The 19,282-nt window shown below is 40.1% G+C and overlaps 1 protein-coding gene across 7 annotated transcripts in view; it reads right to left on the bottom strand.

Moving 5' to 3' along the window:
* The window catches only part of tjp1b (tight junction protein 1b), a 109,007-nt gene extending 93,107 nt beyond the window's left edge, over positions 1 to 15,900 (bottom strand). For 3 of the 7 annotated variants that reach the window (XM_070550343.1, XM_054732958.2, XM_054732954.2), the window contains exons 1-2: positions 15,423 to 15,899; positions 14,858 to 14,969 (exon numbers count right to left, since the gene is read on the bottom strand). In XM_070550343.1, coding sequence (XP_070406444.1) covers positions 14,858 to 14,969; positions 15,423 to 15,858 — 548 coding nt within the window. In that variant the 5' untranslated portion in view covers positions 15,859 to 15,899. Of the gene's footprint in view, positions 1 to 14,857; positions 14,970 to 15,422 lie in introns of all 7 variants that reach the window. The other 4 variants (XM_054732962.2, XM_054732955.2, XM_054732957.2 and 1 more) reach the window with 3 other exon arrangements.
* Positions 15,901 to 19,282: the final 3,382 nt, after the last annotated feature.

Here is a 19,282-nt window from a genome sequence, read left to right on the forward strand (position 1 = left end):
ATTCAGTCATTTGTTATTCTCCCAATCAATTACTAACCAAAACCTCATGCTTTAAGCAAAACATTAAATGATTTTCAGCATACCAATCTTTACAGAAAACATAAAAACCCTAAAAAACTGCACATAAAATATATTTAAAAAACGAAATCCACTTATGATAAATGACCTGCACTTGTATAGCACCTCTCAGAGTAAGGACTCCAAAGCGCTTTACACTACAGTGTATCATTCATCCATGCACACACACATTCACACACTGGTGGTAATAAGCTACAATGTAGCCACAGCTGCCCTGGAGCGCACTGACAAAGGCGAGGCTGCCGAGCACAGATGCCACCGGTCCCTCCGACCACCACCAGCAGGCAAGGTGGGTTGTCTTGCCCAAGGACACAACAGCAGAATTTTCTGTCCGGAACCGGGATCGAACCTGCAACCTTCCGATTACTGGAAAACCTGCTCAACCTGTTGAGCTACTGCTGCCCCTGCTGCTTATCACTTAGAGCAGTTGTTCCCAAACTTTTCAGCCTGACCAACAGATGTTCCTTCATCTTTTTATGTTATTTAGAAATTTTCATTATATTTGGAAAGTTTTAATTTATACATAAATATGTAAATCTATTTTAAAATTTTACATTGTAACTTTTTTATGATTATGTGGCACACTTGACTTCCATATATGACGCATCGGCATCTGCCTTATTCACGGCTTTTTTTTTTACATTGTCGCTACGTCTGTCACGTTTGCGGTGTTTTACCATAGTTTCTACATCCATCACGTCCCAAAGAAGGTTAAACAAACATCAAACCCAACATTTGGAGCTTGTAAACTCCACACACCTCTTGTGCAGCACCAGCTGTCTGATGCTGCAGCAGCATCAATCTTCCTGGCTGGATGAGTGAATGTCTTCATCAGAGTCAATAATCTGCTTCATAATCAGAGTCAGTCATCACCAGACAAAGTGATCAGTCAACAAAGACCAGGCCTGCCAGCAATTATATGTTTTATCTAATATTTGCGCTCTTCGTGTTGCACACATCTCCTCCTCTCCCTGACTGGGAGCCTCACGGCGGGAGGCATTTTTCAAGCTCTAAAAACTTCCAAAGTTTGCTCAGCCTGAAGGTTACACATCTTCACTATCGTCTGATGTAAAGTAGTAACTTCATGAGGGATCATATTTGTAGATGAGACTTGTTAAAGTCAGCAATGAGACTTTGGCACTTATAACGAGTAAGTCCCAACACTGACAACAATGTACTGAAACTAGAACCAACATGCATAGACAGATCGGTCCAGCCTACTTACATGGTTGGTCTTTTTTAAACACGCAGTAATCATTGCTTGCCTTTTTCGCTTCATCCTGCATCCTAGCAGCAACCACTTTTGCACCTCTGGAGTCGGGGTTTGTTTACGTCATGCTGCATTCAATGAAATTGGCAAAAGGAGCTTCAAGCGCGTAACCTCCGATTTTGTTTTCTTTCTGGCCTTAGTTGGGGGGGGGGGGGGGGGGGATCAGGGTCGATCTGAATCTGGGGGGACAGATCCCCCCATCCCCCACCCTATCTGTGCACCTGCTCTAACCCATTATCTCCCTCCCATGTCCAAACGGAGGGGATGAGCACTGCTCCATGCGGCTGCAGGCACTGAAGTGAGGAGAGTCCCAATCCCACCTCCCCACCTAGTGGACACATATGTTGTGTAATGTCTGAAGTCTGTGTGCATTTCTGTCTGAGGTGTTTTTTTTGCATAGCAAAGCTACCCTCTCTGTTGAGGGTAACTCTGAAGTGCCTTTTTTCCCCTCCCCCCTGACTCTATCCTCATATAAACCCTCTTGATCTATTACGGTAGTGCAACTCGGGTTGCAAATGACCACAGTCACCAATTCTTGCCATGCGTCTATGTATGTATGTATGTCTAATCTCAGAATTGTGTGTACTGAAACTCTAATTTCCCTCTGGGATTAATAAAGTATTTTTGAATTGAATTGAATACCACACTAATGTTGCATCTAAAACGGGAATAAAGATAAGGTCTAAAAATGAACATAAAATATCCCAAAAGATTTATTTGACTTTACATTAAGCATAAATAGGTTGGGAGAATTCTTTGGGAGAGAATAACTGTTATTCTTTTATCATATATTGACTCAGTAATCCCCGAGCTGCACCATTGACTCATTCCTGGAGGTTATGTAATGTTTTGGGTGTTACAAATGTGGACAAAATAGTTGGTACCCTTTGGTCAATGAAAGAAAACCCCACAATGGCAGCAGAAGTAACTTGAATCTGATAAAAGTGATAATAATAAACATTCTATGTATTTAACCAATGAAAGTCAGGCATTGCTTTCCATAAACTCACAGAACAGGCCTGGACAAAAGTGATGGTACCCCTAGAAAAGATAGAAAAGGATCAAAGGGGCATGTTAATATAAAATGTGTCCACTAATTAGCATCACAGGTGTCTACAATCTTGTAATCAGTCAAAGGGCCTATATATAGGGCTCCAGGTAGACACTGTGTTGTGTGGTGAAACAGTATTTACCACACACTGAACATGGACCAGAGGAAACAAATGAAAGAGCTGTTTCAGGAGATTAGAAAGACATTTGTAGACAAGCACGTTAAAGGTAAAGGCTATAATATCTACAGCTGCACATATTACAGCTGCACTATATATATATATATATATATATATATATATATATAATTAGAATCTCAGCGCTTTGGGCTTCCTGACAGGGTTGCAGAAGGCGCTTTATAAATAAAGCTTTGATTGATTGATTGATTGATTGATTGATTGATATTATTCCGAAATTTAAGATCCATGGGGATCCTCACGAAAAAAGGTTGGGAACCACTGCTTTAGACTTTATTAAGATGTTTTGTTCATCCTTTTAGGTGATGCATGACAGTAACTATAGTTTTACCTAGTATTTGTATTTTCCCTTTGTTAAAATAACAACATGAGTGTTCACTCCAAAGCATGGGTGTGCATGGGCGAATGTGACCTGTGGTCTGAACTGGGTCTGAACCACTGTAAGTGGTCGAAAGCACCTGATAAAAAGTTAATTTCTATTTTGTCAACAGCAAATAGTGTGTGAGGTTTAATTTTGAAAAGATGAAAGAGGCAAAAACTAAAATGAATTCACAGGTTTGCAAGAATACTTTTTTTCATTGGCAGTCAACAGCTTCCAATATATGTTCCAGAAAACAATAAACTTGCTTTTATTTACATTCTATGTGGTGAAACTACTGGTAAATTTGAGCTAAATGTGGTTAGATACTCAAAACAATGTGAATATTTACCCAAAAAACCAACAATAAATGAAGTCTAAAACTTGGACATTTGATCAGGGTTTCTTAATTTTTCATAATTTAACACAAAACAACTAAAGAAATTCAAGATGAAAATGAAAGTATGATTGATTTCGTCTGGGCTCTGACCTTTTGACGTTTGTATTGTTGGTGCTAAAGATGGCATAAACTCAAAAAAATTGGATAATTCAATTTCAGGGATGCACCACCATGTCCTCTGTGAATTCTCCATAAACGTTATTGTATTTTCTCTTTTCCTCTGTAAATTTTAGTTTTTCTGATTCAATCTTTTTGTTATTGTTGAACAATTAGACTGATTAAGATATTTTGCATGCAATGTTTTATTTTACTCATCACACCAAACAAATCCCTCATCTAATTTTTGTTAGGTTGAAATAAATATATTTAGCTTTTCTGAACAATTTGTAACTTCCCTTTAAATAATTTTAAATGTTAGTGTATTTATTTTCTTCAGTCGTCTGTTTCAGCTTGTGTGTACTAAGGCTCACTGAGCTGTGGCACACAGCTGCTCTGCCTCAGTTGACCGTGCTCGTATCACCTGTCATTAAGCAGCAAACAGAAGCTGGCGTAGGTTGTTTTTCAGTCAATAGACTGACACACCGGTGTCTTCCTGAGCCTCAGTAAGTCGATTAGTCTGGACTTTGAGATCTTAGAGGAGTGAGCCACCTTCTCACCTGAGTTTGAGAAGTGCTCTGCTAAGTCTTGCTGGATCGACCAGACAAACTTAAAGAAAGATGTCTGAGAGGCCAGATAGAGGCAAGCTGAGTCTGTGACTCCAAGAACAAATACACATTACATGATACATCTTCTTGTGTTCACACTCCCAATAAACACACTGTGACGCACGATGCATTCATGTATTTTAGAAGTGATAAACAGCTGATGTGTGTAATAATGCTAAAATGATCATCAAGCTTGTTCTGAAACTTAATTCAGCCCTTTTTGCGTTTGTCATATAGTTACTTCTGGGTGACTTGAAGCAGAAAAACCTCCAGGGCATTGGCTGAGCCTAAATTTATCCAGTACTCGTGTGCTAAAAAAAATGCAGTCATCCAGTACATACTGGTCAAAAATCGCATATGTAATCTGTGTGCAGAGTGAAATGTGGTTAAAAAGAGTTAATGTGTAAAGAATATGTCCAAGTTAAACAGAACATACTAATGATGTTGTGCTATATAAATTTCCACTTGCCAGAATTACAAGTAGAAATGAGAACAGAGATTAGAAGAGAGGGAGATGGTGAAGTGTAAGAATAAATGGGTGTAACTACTTGGGGTGAACATATGAAAACATATGGTATGTTGTCCTTTTGAAACAGTGATATGAGGTTCAGGAATTATGCACGATTGGAGAAGAACTTTCATTGGACCTACTATTCAAAGGTGGAAGGATCTCCACAGTAATTATATATATATATATATATATATATATATATATATATATATATATATATATATATATATATATTACATTGGTAGATTCCCACTGAAGGCATCGAACTATGAATGAATACGTGGAGTTATGTACTTAACCAAAAAAGATGAAATTACTGAAAACATGTTTTATATTCTAGTTTCCTTAAAAATTGCCACCCTTCGCTCTGACTACTGCTTTGCACACTCTTGGCATTCTCTTGATGAGCTTCGAGAAGTAGTCACCTGAAATGGTTTTCCAACAGTTTTGAAGGAGTTCCCAGATGTTTAGCACTTGTTGGCCCCTCTGTAAATGGTCATGGTCATGAAAATAAAGAAAACTCATTGAATGAGAAGGTGTGACCAATCTATCTATCTATCTATCTATCTATCTATCTATCTATCTATCTATCTATCTATCTATCTATCTATCTATCTATCTATCTATCTATCTATCTATCTATCTATCTATCTATCCATCTATCTATCTATCTATCTATCTATCTATCTATCTATCTATCTATCTATCTATCTATCTATCTATCTATCTATCTATCTATCTATCTATCTATCTATCTATCTATCTATCTATCTATCCATCTATCTATCTATCTATCTATCTATCTATCTATCTATCTATCTATCTATCTATCTATCTATCTATCTATCTATCTATCTATCTATCTATCTATCTATCTATCTATCTATCTATCTATCTATCTATCTATCTATCTATCTAAAATTCCCATCTCACCCTCCGTGGGTAAGCTCGGGTCCTCTACCAGAGGCCTGGGAGCTTGAAGGTTCTGTGCAGTATCTTAGCTTTTCCTAGAACTGCACATTTCTGGACTGATATGTCTGATATTTTTCCTGGGATCTGCTTTAGCCACTCCTCCAGCCACTCCTGGGGTTCACTGCCAGCACCGTGATGAAAAGTGGGCTACTGGAACAGGACGGAAACGGGCGAGATGCAAGAACCTGGCTCTGTTGGAATGCTATAGTAACTCTAATCAGAAGGTTAAAGGCAGAGAGCGCTAGAAGAATGATTACTTTGAAAACCACACTCATCGCTAACCACCAAACTACTAGTAGCTCAGTGTTCCAACATCGACAAACAGCAAGTGCTACTACAACTTGAGATTGACGAGATACAACAGAAAGGCTATGACAAGGGGCAGCCAGGACACAAGGTTAAAGGGGATTTAACATCTACTCCCCATCCAGGGATTGGGTACAATGTCCCAAAAACGATGAACAACTGACCTGAAAGTTAAGATCATGGCTCAAATAAACACCAGGCAATCTCAATGCCAACTTCAACGGCTGTACCATCAGAATTCCTTGAAGATGGGTTTTCAGCATTTGGAACAATTGCTACGACCACCATCACTGAAACCAGTGAGCTGATATACACTTCAGCAGGGATCCTTGAGATGCTTGGCTATGAATGCAACTCACAATACACACCTGGAAAAAGATGTTGGAGGCCAAAATCAAGGCAGTTCCCACTGAGCTCCAGAAATATGAGAAAAAAATGTGAATCTTTGCTTTAAATGGTCTGTGTTTTCACCAGTGAAACATTGCTGTTGAACAATGTTGAGCTACATTATAAAGTCAGGATTATGAAGGATAATGAAGACGTTTTAGCCCAGTGAAAGAGATGTTGTCTTCCTTCCAGGGGACAACACCTGCAGCACGTTAAAGTGTGCTATGGTAAAACACTTAACATCACTACCATCATAATGTGTATAGATGAGATTGTACTGTTTACATAAAATAAAAAGTATATGATAGAAAACACAATATGTGCCTATTTTGACATGTTTCCAGGACGTTCAGGGTAAATTCTGAGATGGGGAAATTGATGGGGAGATGAGATGGCTCGGTCCTCTCAGCTGTTGTGTCTCCATACAATTTCAGTCCTTTCAGGACTTTGCTAAGAGGTCAGCATATCGCGACTGCTTCGGCAGTGAGTGATGATCACCATGACATGTGGGGTCCCCCAAGGCACAATTCTTGGACCACTGCTCTTCAGTCTCTACATGCTCCCACTGGGTCAGGTCATACTCAATAACAACATTGCCTGTCATAGTTTTGCAGATGACACCCAGATCTACCTAGCTCTATCACCTAGTGACCATGGTCCTCTAGGCTCACTCTATCAGTGCCTAGAGCAGGTGCAGTCAAACTTCCTTCAGTTAAACAAAGACAAGTCTGAAGTTATTGTCTTTGTAAATAAGAAGGACAGGATAAAGGTTATTGCTCAGCTTGGCTCCAGAGGAATAAAGGCAAAGACCCAGGTTAGAAATCTTGGTGTCATAATTGATTTGAGACCTGAGCTGCATTGGCCACATTAAAGCTATAACTAGATCAGCGTTTTATCATCTTCATCAAGTAGCAAGACTCAGAGGTCTCATGTCCAGACCAGACCTAAAGAACCATGCGTTCATCTCCAACAGGCTGGACTATTGCAAAGGTCTTTTGGCCGGTCTTGCCAAACAAGCTATAGAGCAACTTTAGCTTATTCAGAATGCTGCTGCTGGAGTCTTAACAAGAACCAAGAGAACCGAACACATCACTCCTGTTCTTAAATCTCACTGGTCACCAGTAAACTACAAAATAGATTTCAAAGTGCTCCTACTAGTTTATAAATCACTCAATGACATGGGGACAGTATACATGTTGGATCTCCTTCAGGTATATACGCCCAGCAGGGCACTGAGATCCTTAAGACACAGTCAGCTGGTAGAACACCAGGTGAAAACCAAACGAGGGGAAGCTGCTTTCAGCTTCTATGCTGCTCGCAGATGGAATCAGCTTCCTCATGACCTCGAATGTGCCCCAAACTTTTAAATCAAATTTGAAAACCTTCATGTATTCATGCATTAGCCTTACTGTAACTGCTCACCCTTTAACTCTGTCCTTTTTTTATTTATTTAAAATCAAAATGTCATTTGTAATGTTGGTTTTTAAAGTTTTTCTATTCTTCCTAATTGGAAAGCACATTGAATTGCCATTTTGTATGAAATGTGCTATATAAATAAAGCTGCCTTGCCTTGCCTTGCCTGATGATCAATGCAAAAAAGCATCCAATAACATTATTAACAGTACAAGTTTTATTCTGTCAATGCACAGCAAAATTTCATTCAGTGGTGGAACTTATTTTCTTTAGCTTCCATTTTCCTATCACAAGCAACTCTTCAAATGCCGAATGTTTCAAACGGCGTCCGCTAATGTCATTTCCTACTGTGTTACAGCCAATCAGTGTGAGTTAGCCAAAAGTTAACAGTCTGAGTCCCTCCCCCCTCCCCCCCCCCCTTCCCCACCCCCCAAGTACTCCAAAAGTTCCTGAAAATGGTCGTTCAGCCAGCCTAGTGAAGTGGAGACACACACGCATGCCAGGAAGTTCCTGTAAATGTAACCTGAAGTTCTGTCTATAATTTTAGTACTCAATGAACTGCAACATATTTTAATGATAGTATCAGATATATGAAACACTGAATCTGTCTATAACACCATATGTTTCTGCAAATGTACAAACATTTAACTGTCAGTTTAAAGGATATTGAGCTAAAATTAGGCAATGTAGTATCTGAGAGTAATTCACTACAGTGCTTTGATTGCAACATGTTATCTGACATCTTTGCTCAAAAACATCTTGTGTTCACCTAATGCAAGATGGCTGCCCCAGCTAACCAAAAAAAAATTAGATAAATAACATGAACAGGGCTCATTTTACTGATTTTGAGCTCAAATTAAATGTGACAGTAAGTAAGAGCCGTTCCCCATATTAATCCCAAGTGCTAACATATTGCACAAAACCGTGGAAAATTGCATGAGATCAGCACTTTGAATATTTGAACCCGTAATCTTAGTTTAAAAACTCTGACATCAAAGAGATTTACATTACTTCAAAATTTGCTAGGGTTTAAATTCTTTATGTTGTTGAGAAACTGGTTTCATTTCATTTCAAAGAGCTGAGTTCATCGTGGCAGGATGAAGGTTTATCATGGTGGGTTAAGACGTAAAACTCTTCTACATGTAATAAAATCCACATAATCAGACTCCTTGTTAAACACTGACAAAAAATCCTGCAGCTTCTTGTTGGTTGCATCTGGAATCCTGTCATCGGTAAACTAATAGCTCTCTAAATGAATATTCAGAGCTGACAAACCCACCAGCGCAGCATTGTGCCACCTTCCATTAACCACTGAGACGACGCTCTCAATTAATTAGACGACAAACATCGTCCTTATGAGAGATGTGAGACACGGCAGCCATTAGAGGATGGAGAAACTGCTAAACACACATTCCAGAAGCTTGTATCCTCTTAAGCACACATTGTGAGGTGTGTGTGTGTGTGTGTGTGTGTATGTGTGTGTGTGTGTGTGTGTGTGTGTGTGTGTGTGTGTGTGTGTGTGTGTGTGTGTGTGTGTGTGTGTGTGTGTGTGTGTGTGTGTGTGTGTGTGAGTGTGTGGGGGGAGCCCATGGTAGGTAGTGTGTCAGTGGGGGCGCACTGACACAGCAGTGGGTCATTGGCTGTGCTGCAGTGTGAAGCCCACTGCATATCCATGCACACTCCACTGCAGTACTTTGATTTCACACTGGCATCCCCCACCCATCACACACACACACACACACACACACACTGCATTTCCACAGTAACTACTGAGAGCAGCCCGCCCCATCATTACCCTTCTCACATGAGAACCCTCTGCTGACATCTCATATTGTACACACACACATGCTAGCAAACTAATGGCAGCTCTCTTACACAGGCACGCTCAGGCACACGTGTGTGCCAATAACACACTAAAGTGCTTTATTTTAGAACGTAAATAGGACAGACGGGACTGCCCTTCTTTTCGTGTCCTCAGACTTGCTCGTTCACTTTTTTCCGTGCAGCAGAAATCAAAGTTGGTTTGTAGGACTCAGCGGCTGCTCCCAGCGGAGACAAACCTGGACGAGAGCCCCAAGAAGCACTGCCACTGGAACGCTGTGATTTATTGCTTAGGCGCCCAACAAAAGAGGAGTTCACGGAGAAAGTCCTCTTCACATGAATGCACTGCACCAAGACGACCAAGAGTAATGAAACACGCTTGCAGAGAGTCACACCTCAGTGCTGTCGCAGTGCTTTCTCTCTATGTGCTGCGAGGTGAGTCATCAGCCCAGAGAAGCATAACCTCACAGCTCTCCAGCTAATCTCTCCTCCTCCTCCTCCACCTCCTCTCCAACCTGCCAGCTTCTCATTTTCTGCTCTTACTGATGAAGGCTCGGTGGCTTACATCATCACAGCAGCTTCTCGTATACGAGGCCTCTGATCCAGCCTTGTGAATCACACATCTTCTGCAGGGCAAAGCTGCTGATTTACACTAAAGTCAGAAAAAAATACACTTTTCCAATCAATGATCCTGCATAATTTTACATTCACTGCACCTAAATCAGCAAATCTTTCACTGAATCAAGCACTCAAGGGTTTATATATAAATTAGCCTAAAAATGAACACCAGCCTCAAGTAAACAATCTGGCAACCAGAAGGCCTTTAAAGACAGTAGCCCAGAGATGTGATTGAATACTGCACATTTGCTCCCAGTCAGCAGGAAACCGAGCAGAGGCAAACACAAAAAGCCAAACTAATGAACACAGAACCTCTCTGAACCACACAGAGCTGACAATCTGTCTGATTCAGCATGGCTCAGAGGAATCAAACAGACACTGGTTGCACCGGAAGCAGAAAGATACTGAGATCCCATTTAAAACAAGAAGACGTGCTTCCTTCTGTCATTGCAAAGATACAAATTTTGTAGCCAAGCACTCACCACTCGATGCAGTTTCTGTCCTAGTTCACCCAAGAGTGAATAAACAAATGACAATATCAGATTTTTTTGGATAGATGCAAACTCTTGATGCTATCTGGACGTGAGTGTCTTATTAAGAAATGCTCAAAAATTCAAGGATACATTAAGATCTTTAGCAAAAATATTCCCTTTCCTACATTCATTCAGATCTGAGTATGCTCACCACACAAAGCTCCACTGTAGATTCCTTTGTGTGGGTATAAATTAAATTTTAAGAGGACTTACATTAGCCTGTTAGCAAGCTGCATCTCCTGTGGAAGCTCTGTGACCATTCTGGCTGTGTGTGCTGCTATGCTTTGTTGTGTGTTGGTTTATTTCTGTCAGCCTGTGTGTGTGTGTGTGTGTGTGTGTGTGTGTGTGTGTGTGTGTGTGTGTGTGTGTGTGTGTGTGTGTGTGTGTGTGTGTGTGTGTGTGCATGCGTGCACGTGTGCGTGTGTGTGTGTCACTACCCGAGGACACACCACTGGGATAGCTGTCTGTGTGCTGACTTTGCTGTCATAGATTAAAAATGCCTCCTTAACGGTTTAGAGGACATATCAGCTTTTCTGTCCTGTCACTTCAGGCAGCATGTCCATGCAGAGTCTCCCCCCAGTCACTCCAAATCCCAAACACACTCACACAAAATACATACACACACAGCCAGAAGCCCTGCCCCTATCTGGGCACTGTGTTTGCACAGGCAAGGGTAGTCTCCAGAGCTGTACACACAAACACACACACTTCCTCTTAGTCATGATGCAATCAGAAGACTCGGCACACAGAGACAGAGGCTGCCTCAGAGAACCACGCTGCATTTGGCTGTTTATTAAAAAAAATGCTTACCTTACTTGCTGCTTCATTTAACCCTCTGGAGGCAGGCGTTGCAGATTTGCAACATTAAAACCTACCTTCCTGGTTACTCCACATTCGTATTTCATGAGCATTTTTTTACTCAAAAGTACCCCGAAGGACTAGTTGTTCGTCCTTTTATCAAAACTTATTTTGAGCCTGAGAGGGTTAACAGAGTTCAACAAAATTGTGACGAAGTGAAAGTTTATAAAAGAACATTTGCATGAAAGGATTTTAAGTGTTTGTGATTAGAGTAATTTTAAAAGGATATAACACCTCTAAGTGAAATTTAGTCTGTTGCCATTCATGCCGAGAGGGGGAAAAGCATTTTGCACCCAGCCCTTTCATTCTCCTAATCTGGTAGTATTCCGTTAGCTTTAGCATAGCATAAACAATGTAAGTGAATGGTAACAGCTAGCATTTCAATTATTCATATTAAAAGATAACAACTTCCATGAACACAAATTTGTGGCTACTTGGCTTATATACCTGGTACAGTGTTATAAAGAAAGTTGATCTAAAAATAGCAGATTACTTGACAGACAAAGTAGGTATCTTTTGGGGCCGCGGCAGTGCCTTTTCATAATGTAGTCCCAAATCGAATTTGTCTCCTGTATTTCCTTCATGTTACTTATTATTTTTATTTGCAGTAAGTATGATTAAGGTATAATTAGGATCATTGATGAGTAATTTTCATGACTTTTTCCACACAAAATGCTAGCTGTTACCATTCGCTTATGTAGCATCATGGGAGGTTCTCTAATTTGTGGCAAAGGTCACATTTACCCAGCTGGGTCAAGCTGGATCAGTTGGTAACTTTTGAGTCCACAGATTAACCAAGGAGCCTTGATGTCTGTTGAGTAGCACCCCTTATCTGCTGCTGTTCCGTCCCAGAAGAAGGACACTTCAAGTTCGAAATAATAATATTAATAAACTCGTTGACTTTATTACTGTTTATTATAATCATCATAAATAATCACTTGGTTCAGTATAAATGTATTTTAATTACATGAAATGAATTATTATGCTTTGGGTATAATTATGATTAGGGTGATGATCGGTAATGTGAGTTCAGCAAATCAGAAGGTCAGCTTCCACTTATCCATCTAACACAGAGTTTATCCAGAGTAAAGGGTAACTGCCATCACACGTTTTTTTTTACTCATGATCAAAGCTTTCTTGCTGAGAGTGGGTGTGTTCTGAGGACTTTGTAACACTAACCAACACTCCCAGCAGCTTTCAAGTCAGTTCGTGAACCAACACCGTCCTGAGGAGACGGGAGCAGCCGCCCTGATTCTCTGATAAGCTGTTCTGTCACACTGATAGAATAAGCTTTTAATAAACGTAAACTGTAACCAGCTGACGAAATACTCCTCCCAGAGTTATTGATTTTTGAGTTAAGTTAAGATGAAAAACTCCTTCAGGGTATTGACTTGGAGACGCAAATAGTTCCACCAGTCGAGTGACCCAAGAAGACATCTCAGGACCGATTTGGTCGTGCCAGAGGTTTTTCTACCAACCTTGTGCCTGGAGGAAACCATCTCCACCTGGACACTTCGGATCCAAAAGGGGGTCTTCTGATACTGGGTGAGGTAGACTTCGACAGATTAGGTTTGATGCCGTTTCCTCTAAGTAAACTCAGTTAGCTGCAAAAACCATCATTTCCAACCCAGAACGCGTTCCTCTCTCTGAAAGAAACCTTCTGAGAAATCCATTCACGCATCCAAACTCGTATTTTTCATTTAGCTTTCATTCAGTCACAGGTTTGCCTTTAAAAACAAGTTTAACATCAAAGCTGTTAAAAATTGTCATTAAATTGTCATCCATGAATTGTCATTCAATTGTCATTCAAATCGTCAAGTTTAAAGATTGTTAGTAATAAATTCTTCATTTTTAAACTTGCCTCATTCTTTGAAATGGAACACAGAAAGGTATAATTATTTCTGGTTATTGAAAAAGCAAAGATTCCTAATTTCTGATTCAAAAATAAACTTTTGCTATTAAATTTAATTATCGTAAATTAAACATTAATCATTGGATTAAAATAGACCAAACAGGTTGGTGTATGAACTTACATCAATTATATAAGTATCCTGGATATTTATACATGATGTAAGCTTCATAGGCTGATATGCTTGGTCATTCTCAGAATTAACAACTGATAGCAACAGTGTTGATTCTAGTATGTAGATAACCCTACACTTACATTGTTTATGTTAAACTAAAGCAAACAGAATTCTGCCAGATTAGGAGAATAAATGGGCTGGTGATAAAAAAAATTCTTACTTTTCTAACTCTGAGGACTATGGCAACAGACTACATTTCACTTAGGGATAGAACATATTTTCAAGTGGATCGAAATACAGAACAATGGCCCCTCTGAGGCTAAACATTAAAGGTGTAGAAATTATGTAAAAATGGCATCCTGTGGTAAAATTTGGTTACTGAAAACACTTTAAACAACTCTGGAGCTTTTTGCCAGCCGTCATCAAATTACAGTTGTCGGCGCTGCAGTATTAGCTCACAGGAGAACGACACCCCGACACTCGCTGATGGTAAACAGTGGTTACGTCCCTCCTTCCTTTGTTTTGAAAGGAGAAAAACTGACAATCCCCACATCCAGCTGGGAACGAAATTTGTTTCAGTGTAACCTTCCTTCCAAAATGACTGAAACATTAGACTTTTTAGGGATTTTCTCACTGTAAATTTCTCATTGCAATCTTACATAGTGCACCTTTAAGTCATCAATCCAATCAGAATTATGTTCTGTTTCTCTGAACTGAGGTCATTCATAGAGCCCTCCATTACAGGTAAAATATTCTGATGTTTTTACAAAAAAAAAAAAAATCTTTTCCCAGATAAAAATCACAAAATGCTTTACAGAAAAACAGAATGACTATAATAAAATATACAAGCAACAATTGTGATTAGACTAGAACAAACAAGACATAGAGTAAGACAAAACCAAGTTTAAAATCTAGCCCTTTAAATACAGTACACCCCCATTTTATCTTCAATGCATTTTTGCTGAACTCAACAGAATCTGAGGAGCAAAATCCCCTATAAATGATAAAAAATAATAAAAAAAAACAGCTACAAATTCTTTTGAAAACAAAGAAAAAATGCTAAATACATTGTTATTTTTCAGAGGTTATCATAAGACAAATCATTTGCCTGAAAGAGTAACTAATTTTATACAATGTGTTTTTTTTACAAGTTACAGCCTGGTGTTTTTGGTGAAGTTTGCTTCCTGTTTCGGTGTCACACCAGGTTACAGTTTCTAATCTGCACACCTTGATTTAATTCTTTTCCTCAACATGAACAGATTCAGGACTTTCTTTGACTTACGTAGAGTTCAGTAGTTTATTTTTACATCACTTCACCGATGTCTATGATGTCAGCCACGTGTTCAGCGTTTCTCACCTTGAATCAAACACGGGGTCGGTGTACATGGGAGGGGGGCACTCGGGCTGCTCTCCTGGACTCTTAGGGGGGACAGCGAGGCCCCCTTTCTTCCCCAGTCGCGGGACGCCATCTGTGTGTGCAGATGAACCACATTTGAGCTCTGACTCATTCACACCTCCTCCTTACTGTTTTACAGGGGGCTGAGCCACATGTTAAAACGCCACTCAGCTCGTAACAGGAGTTCTTATGAACACTCAATTTTTATGTAAATGTGAGTAAAGTATAGTGATCTGGAAATGTGCAAACCACATCCACGCCGAGGCCATATGTTGTCAGAGGATAGTTAAAGAATCTGGCAGCTCAGTAATCCCCTCAGCCAGCCAGATTTAAGAGGCTATTTTTTGCAGGCTCTTATTCTGCAGCTCTGGCTCACTGATAAGTAGTTTTCTGTTTTAATTGTTCGTATTCTTGCTGGTTTTATATTTCACTAAATGCAACCTAAAATGAAGAGAAAGAATTAAATATTTCCTTCACAGAGAACACAGCAGGTGTTTTTGTGTTTGTAATTAGTGGATGAATGTACCTTCTCCATCCAACAGGAAGCAGGTTAGCAGGTGGGGACACACCTCCTCCAAAACAGAGCAGAATGAGCTGAAAGCTGCAGGCCCCTTTGAGCTCAGGTGGTCCAGGAACACCTCTGTCCGTCTCCTGCTGGACTCCTGTCCCAGGATGTCCTTGTACTCCACCAGTGAGAAGACCTTGTCGTACACCAGAAAGGGAAGCACTGCGTTGACGTCCAGCTCACAGAGGATCTGCTGCCTGTGCTCTTTGAGGATCTTAGCTGCCCATCTCTTCTTCTTCCTGGTGCATGGCTTCCTGCCAGACCTTTGCTGCTGCCTCTTTTGCTTCATCACAAACCACTTCTTAGGGCCACTGCCGAACATCTTCAAGTCAAAGAAACCCACCAGAACTTCTTCCACCGCTCTGTCAGCACAGTTCCCAAAGGAGAGGAGGTGCATATTTCACGCCAGAGAATAGACTATGCCGCATATTTTTTGAGCCTCTCTTTGTTGTTGTCTGAGTCGTTTATCTGGGGCAGGAAGAGACAATCTGGACAGGAGCTGATTTCTAGCTGGGTACTTAGCTACTCTAAGAAGATTATCGGCTCCTTAAGTGTACTGGTGTACACTGTTCACCACTTCTCAGACATCCCTATGTCTTGTGTTATCTTGTTGGAAGATCAAACATTCTCTGAAGCAGTTAGCAAACTTTTTTTCCTACTCAGAAACTTCTTGGAGGATAACTTAGAGCAATTACATACAGTTGTTTCAAGGACTGCTGACCAGCCCAGAAACCAACAGGGTGTTTCAAATCAAGTCTGAAAGTCTCCGTTCACGGAGGAAATTTGGTGTAAAATGAAAGAGACAAGCGGTTAAAAGCCTCCTGAATGTGAAAGCGGTGAAATTCATCAGGCCATTGATCCAATAGCTCACCTGCCTTTTATTGCTGCAAATGTGAATCCTGATTAAAGCCAGATTAAAAGGTTTTCATAATGTGAGCTGACCCATTGAGTTCAGGTGAAGACAAGCGTCCACACATATTAAGATGGCGCAAGGACGTTCAAAGGAGAGTTTGGTATATTGTGCTAAAAATCCATAAGAAACAAAAAATGTAGCACAGACAAATTTGACCTTGATTCCCATTTCATCTGATGCATGAGTGAGGAGGGTGTCCTGATCCCCACCAGAAGAGGGCGTCCTTTGATCAATGAGACAAACAAAATACATAAGTTGACTAATAAAACTGGTGTTTATTATGATTATTTCTGCTGGATGCTTTTTGGTTTATGAGTAGTAGTCTAACATTTTCTGCAGAAAATGTATTAAATCACCATTTGGTTGCATTTAAGAGTAAATAATTATGTGGACTAAATAAATAAAACAGTTTCTTTAATTTTACACTAACAGTGATGGGAGTAACACAACACATGAGTTTGACCAGCTGCAGGTTGGCACACAGTTTATGACAGTTTTTACTAATGTTGCATGGGATAAACTGTCTCCTCTCCTCTGCTCTGCATCAGCTTCTTTTCCCAATTACTGTTAAAACTTTAATAAAACCAGGATTTTCTGTAACAAAATGGCATGAATGTAGATGAAATTATCTTTACTCCTATAATTTAAAGATGATGAGCTTGTTAACCTGCTCTTATATGTGAGTCACATCAAAATGAACAAATGCCATATGAGGAAAATACAATATAATAAAAAGTCCACTTTTTACCCAGAGGAAACCCACACATGCAGCTCCACGCAGAAAGACCACAGCCAAGTTTCAAACCTGTGACCTGTGAGGCAACAGTGCTGACATCTGTGCCACCAGGCAGTCGATGAAAGGATTAATATGCTACTCAGTTCTGTACTGGACTACTCTACCTCTTCTATAGTAGCCTTTTTATAGTTTGCATGTGTGTTTTATGTCCTCCCTAGGATGTCAACTGTACAACTGGCACAGGACTACAGATGTAAACTAGCCTATGGTTAACTCTGGCATGTTTTAGCATGACTGATGTTAACATGCACTGTTCTAAATAAATAAATCTGTACATAATGAAGCTGCCTTGTTGTTCAGATGTAACTCTGACAAAGACGCATCTAATGTTGAAACGTTGCTTTTCCTTTGTTTTATTCGCACTTAATTAACCTTGGCTCACCCGAGTGCTCCAGTCTTCCAGTTTTTTTATTCTCGTGTCCATCTGCTGTGCAGCACCAATTTATAAGTGGATGATTCCTGGGGGGCTCTTTTTTTTATTATGAACGATTGCATGTTAATCAATTTCTTTTTGTGGTGGGACTTAGAACTGCACCAGATTATCTGAAGCTCTTGCAGACGAAATCCAGCCTTTACCAAGCCAAGCCAAGCCAAGCCAAGCCAATCCAATCCAATCCTTTCTACGTTTTTTTTACCCTGTTTCTGCTCCCAGGACTCCTGCCCTTGCCTGCTAAACCTCACAGACCTGGATCTCCCGGCTATCGACCCCTGCCTCCTCTCTGATACCTCTCTGCCTCCTGGACCTTGGTGCCTTCCTGATATCTGACCCCCGTGTACCCACCTGGACTGTACTCATGACCATGCCCCCCCGGGTTGCCCCCCCATGGTGAGAGATTGCTAACCATCTGCTGTTTATGTTCCAGTGCTGCTTGTCAGGGAACTCTTGGCAGTCCAGCAAACAGTTCCTGTGCTCGGCATCTGGAACAGAGCAATAAATCCTCACCAATAAAAAAACTATTACTGCTTCATTCTGGTGTTGGATGAATTCTTGGGTCCGATTCACTCCAGGTTCTGGTTCTGACAAGTACACTGAAAGTCCATTTAAATAATGTAATATAAGCTGAAGCTGGACTTGAAACTCTTTTTTTTCAAGCTCCCCCTGGGTGTGTAAGATGAGGGCTTCTAGGGGAGCCCATCTTCCTTTGGGGGTAGCCGGACTCCCCTTAGCTCCCCCGTAATTCAAACCCTGCTTGAAATAGTAAAAGACAGTAAGAAAAATGAATCAACATAGAAAATTACTGCCTTATAATTATTGTGTGGGCTGAATCTGAAATAGTATACTACTCTGATCCTTGCTCTATAACACATGTTTAGCTAACAAAATGAGCTAGTAGCAAGTGCAGATTAAAATGTCTTTTTCTGAGCGAAATCAGGGAGATTAGAAGAGCGTGAAATGGTTTTCCAAACCCACTTTTGACCAAGAAGATTCACTGCAGAAAGCAGGGATCAAGCTTTGTCATGACTGTAGTATTTTACTTTTACAACATTACTCTTTGCCTCAGTCGGTTTGGTAGAATGGATCCTTGATGTTAACTGACTTTAAATTCCATTTGAGTGCATTTTAACCAACATTGTAATTAGTTAGTGGTGAATTTACTCTTTGTTTGGTAAATTTAAACTGAGTAATTAGTCACAGAGGCCAATAATTTAGAGCCCAAGCAATAGAACCTCATCTAAGGCAAATATTTGTGTTATTTTGACCAGTTTTTATCAGTTAAGTCCCAAAGTGTCAAACAGTGATACTATAAGTCAAACAGGCCATGAGCTAGGAATTAAATGTCATTTTCTTTATCGGTTGTTGCAAACCATTCATTTAAATAAGACTTCATCCTAAAGCCGACTACAGAGGTCAGTTGTCTAGTGAATGCAAGAATGAAAGGAAAGGTGCACAAGACTGTAGAGGGAGCAGCATAGTTGTTTAGAGAAAGTGTCCATGAGAGAAAGAAAGGAGGCAGAACTCTAGATGTTGACATTTTCTTTGGGATTGACCAGGATGGATATGATCAGGATTTAGGATAGAAAAAAATTCAGGGTTTGGCCCAGATAAGTGAGATTTTTTTTTGTGTGTGTGTGAAAATATGCTAGCTTTTTAAAAATGAAACAGGCAAAAAA

The sequence above is a fragment of the Nothobranchius furzeri genome, chromosome 4 (assembly GCF_043380555.1).
Source record: "Nothobranchius furzeri strain GRZ-AD chromosome 4, NfurGRZ-RIMD1, whole genome shotgun sequence".
Lineage (NCBI taxonomy): Eukaryota > Metazoa > Chordata > Actinopteri > Cyprinodontiformes > Nothobranchiidae > Nothobranchius > Nothobranchius furzeri.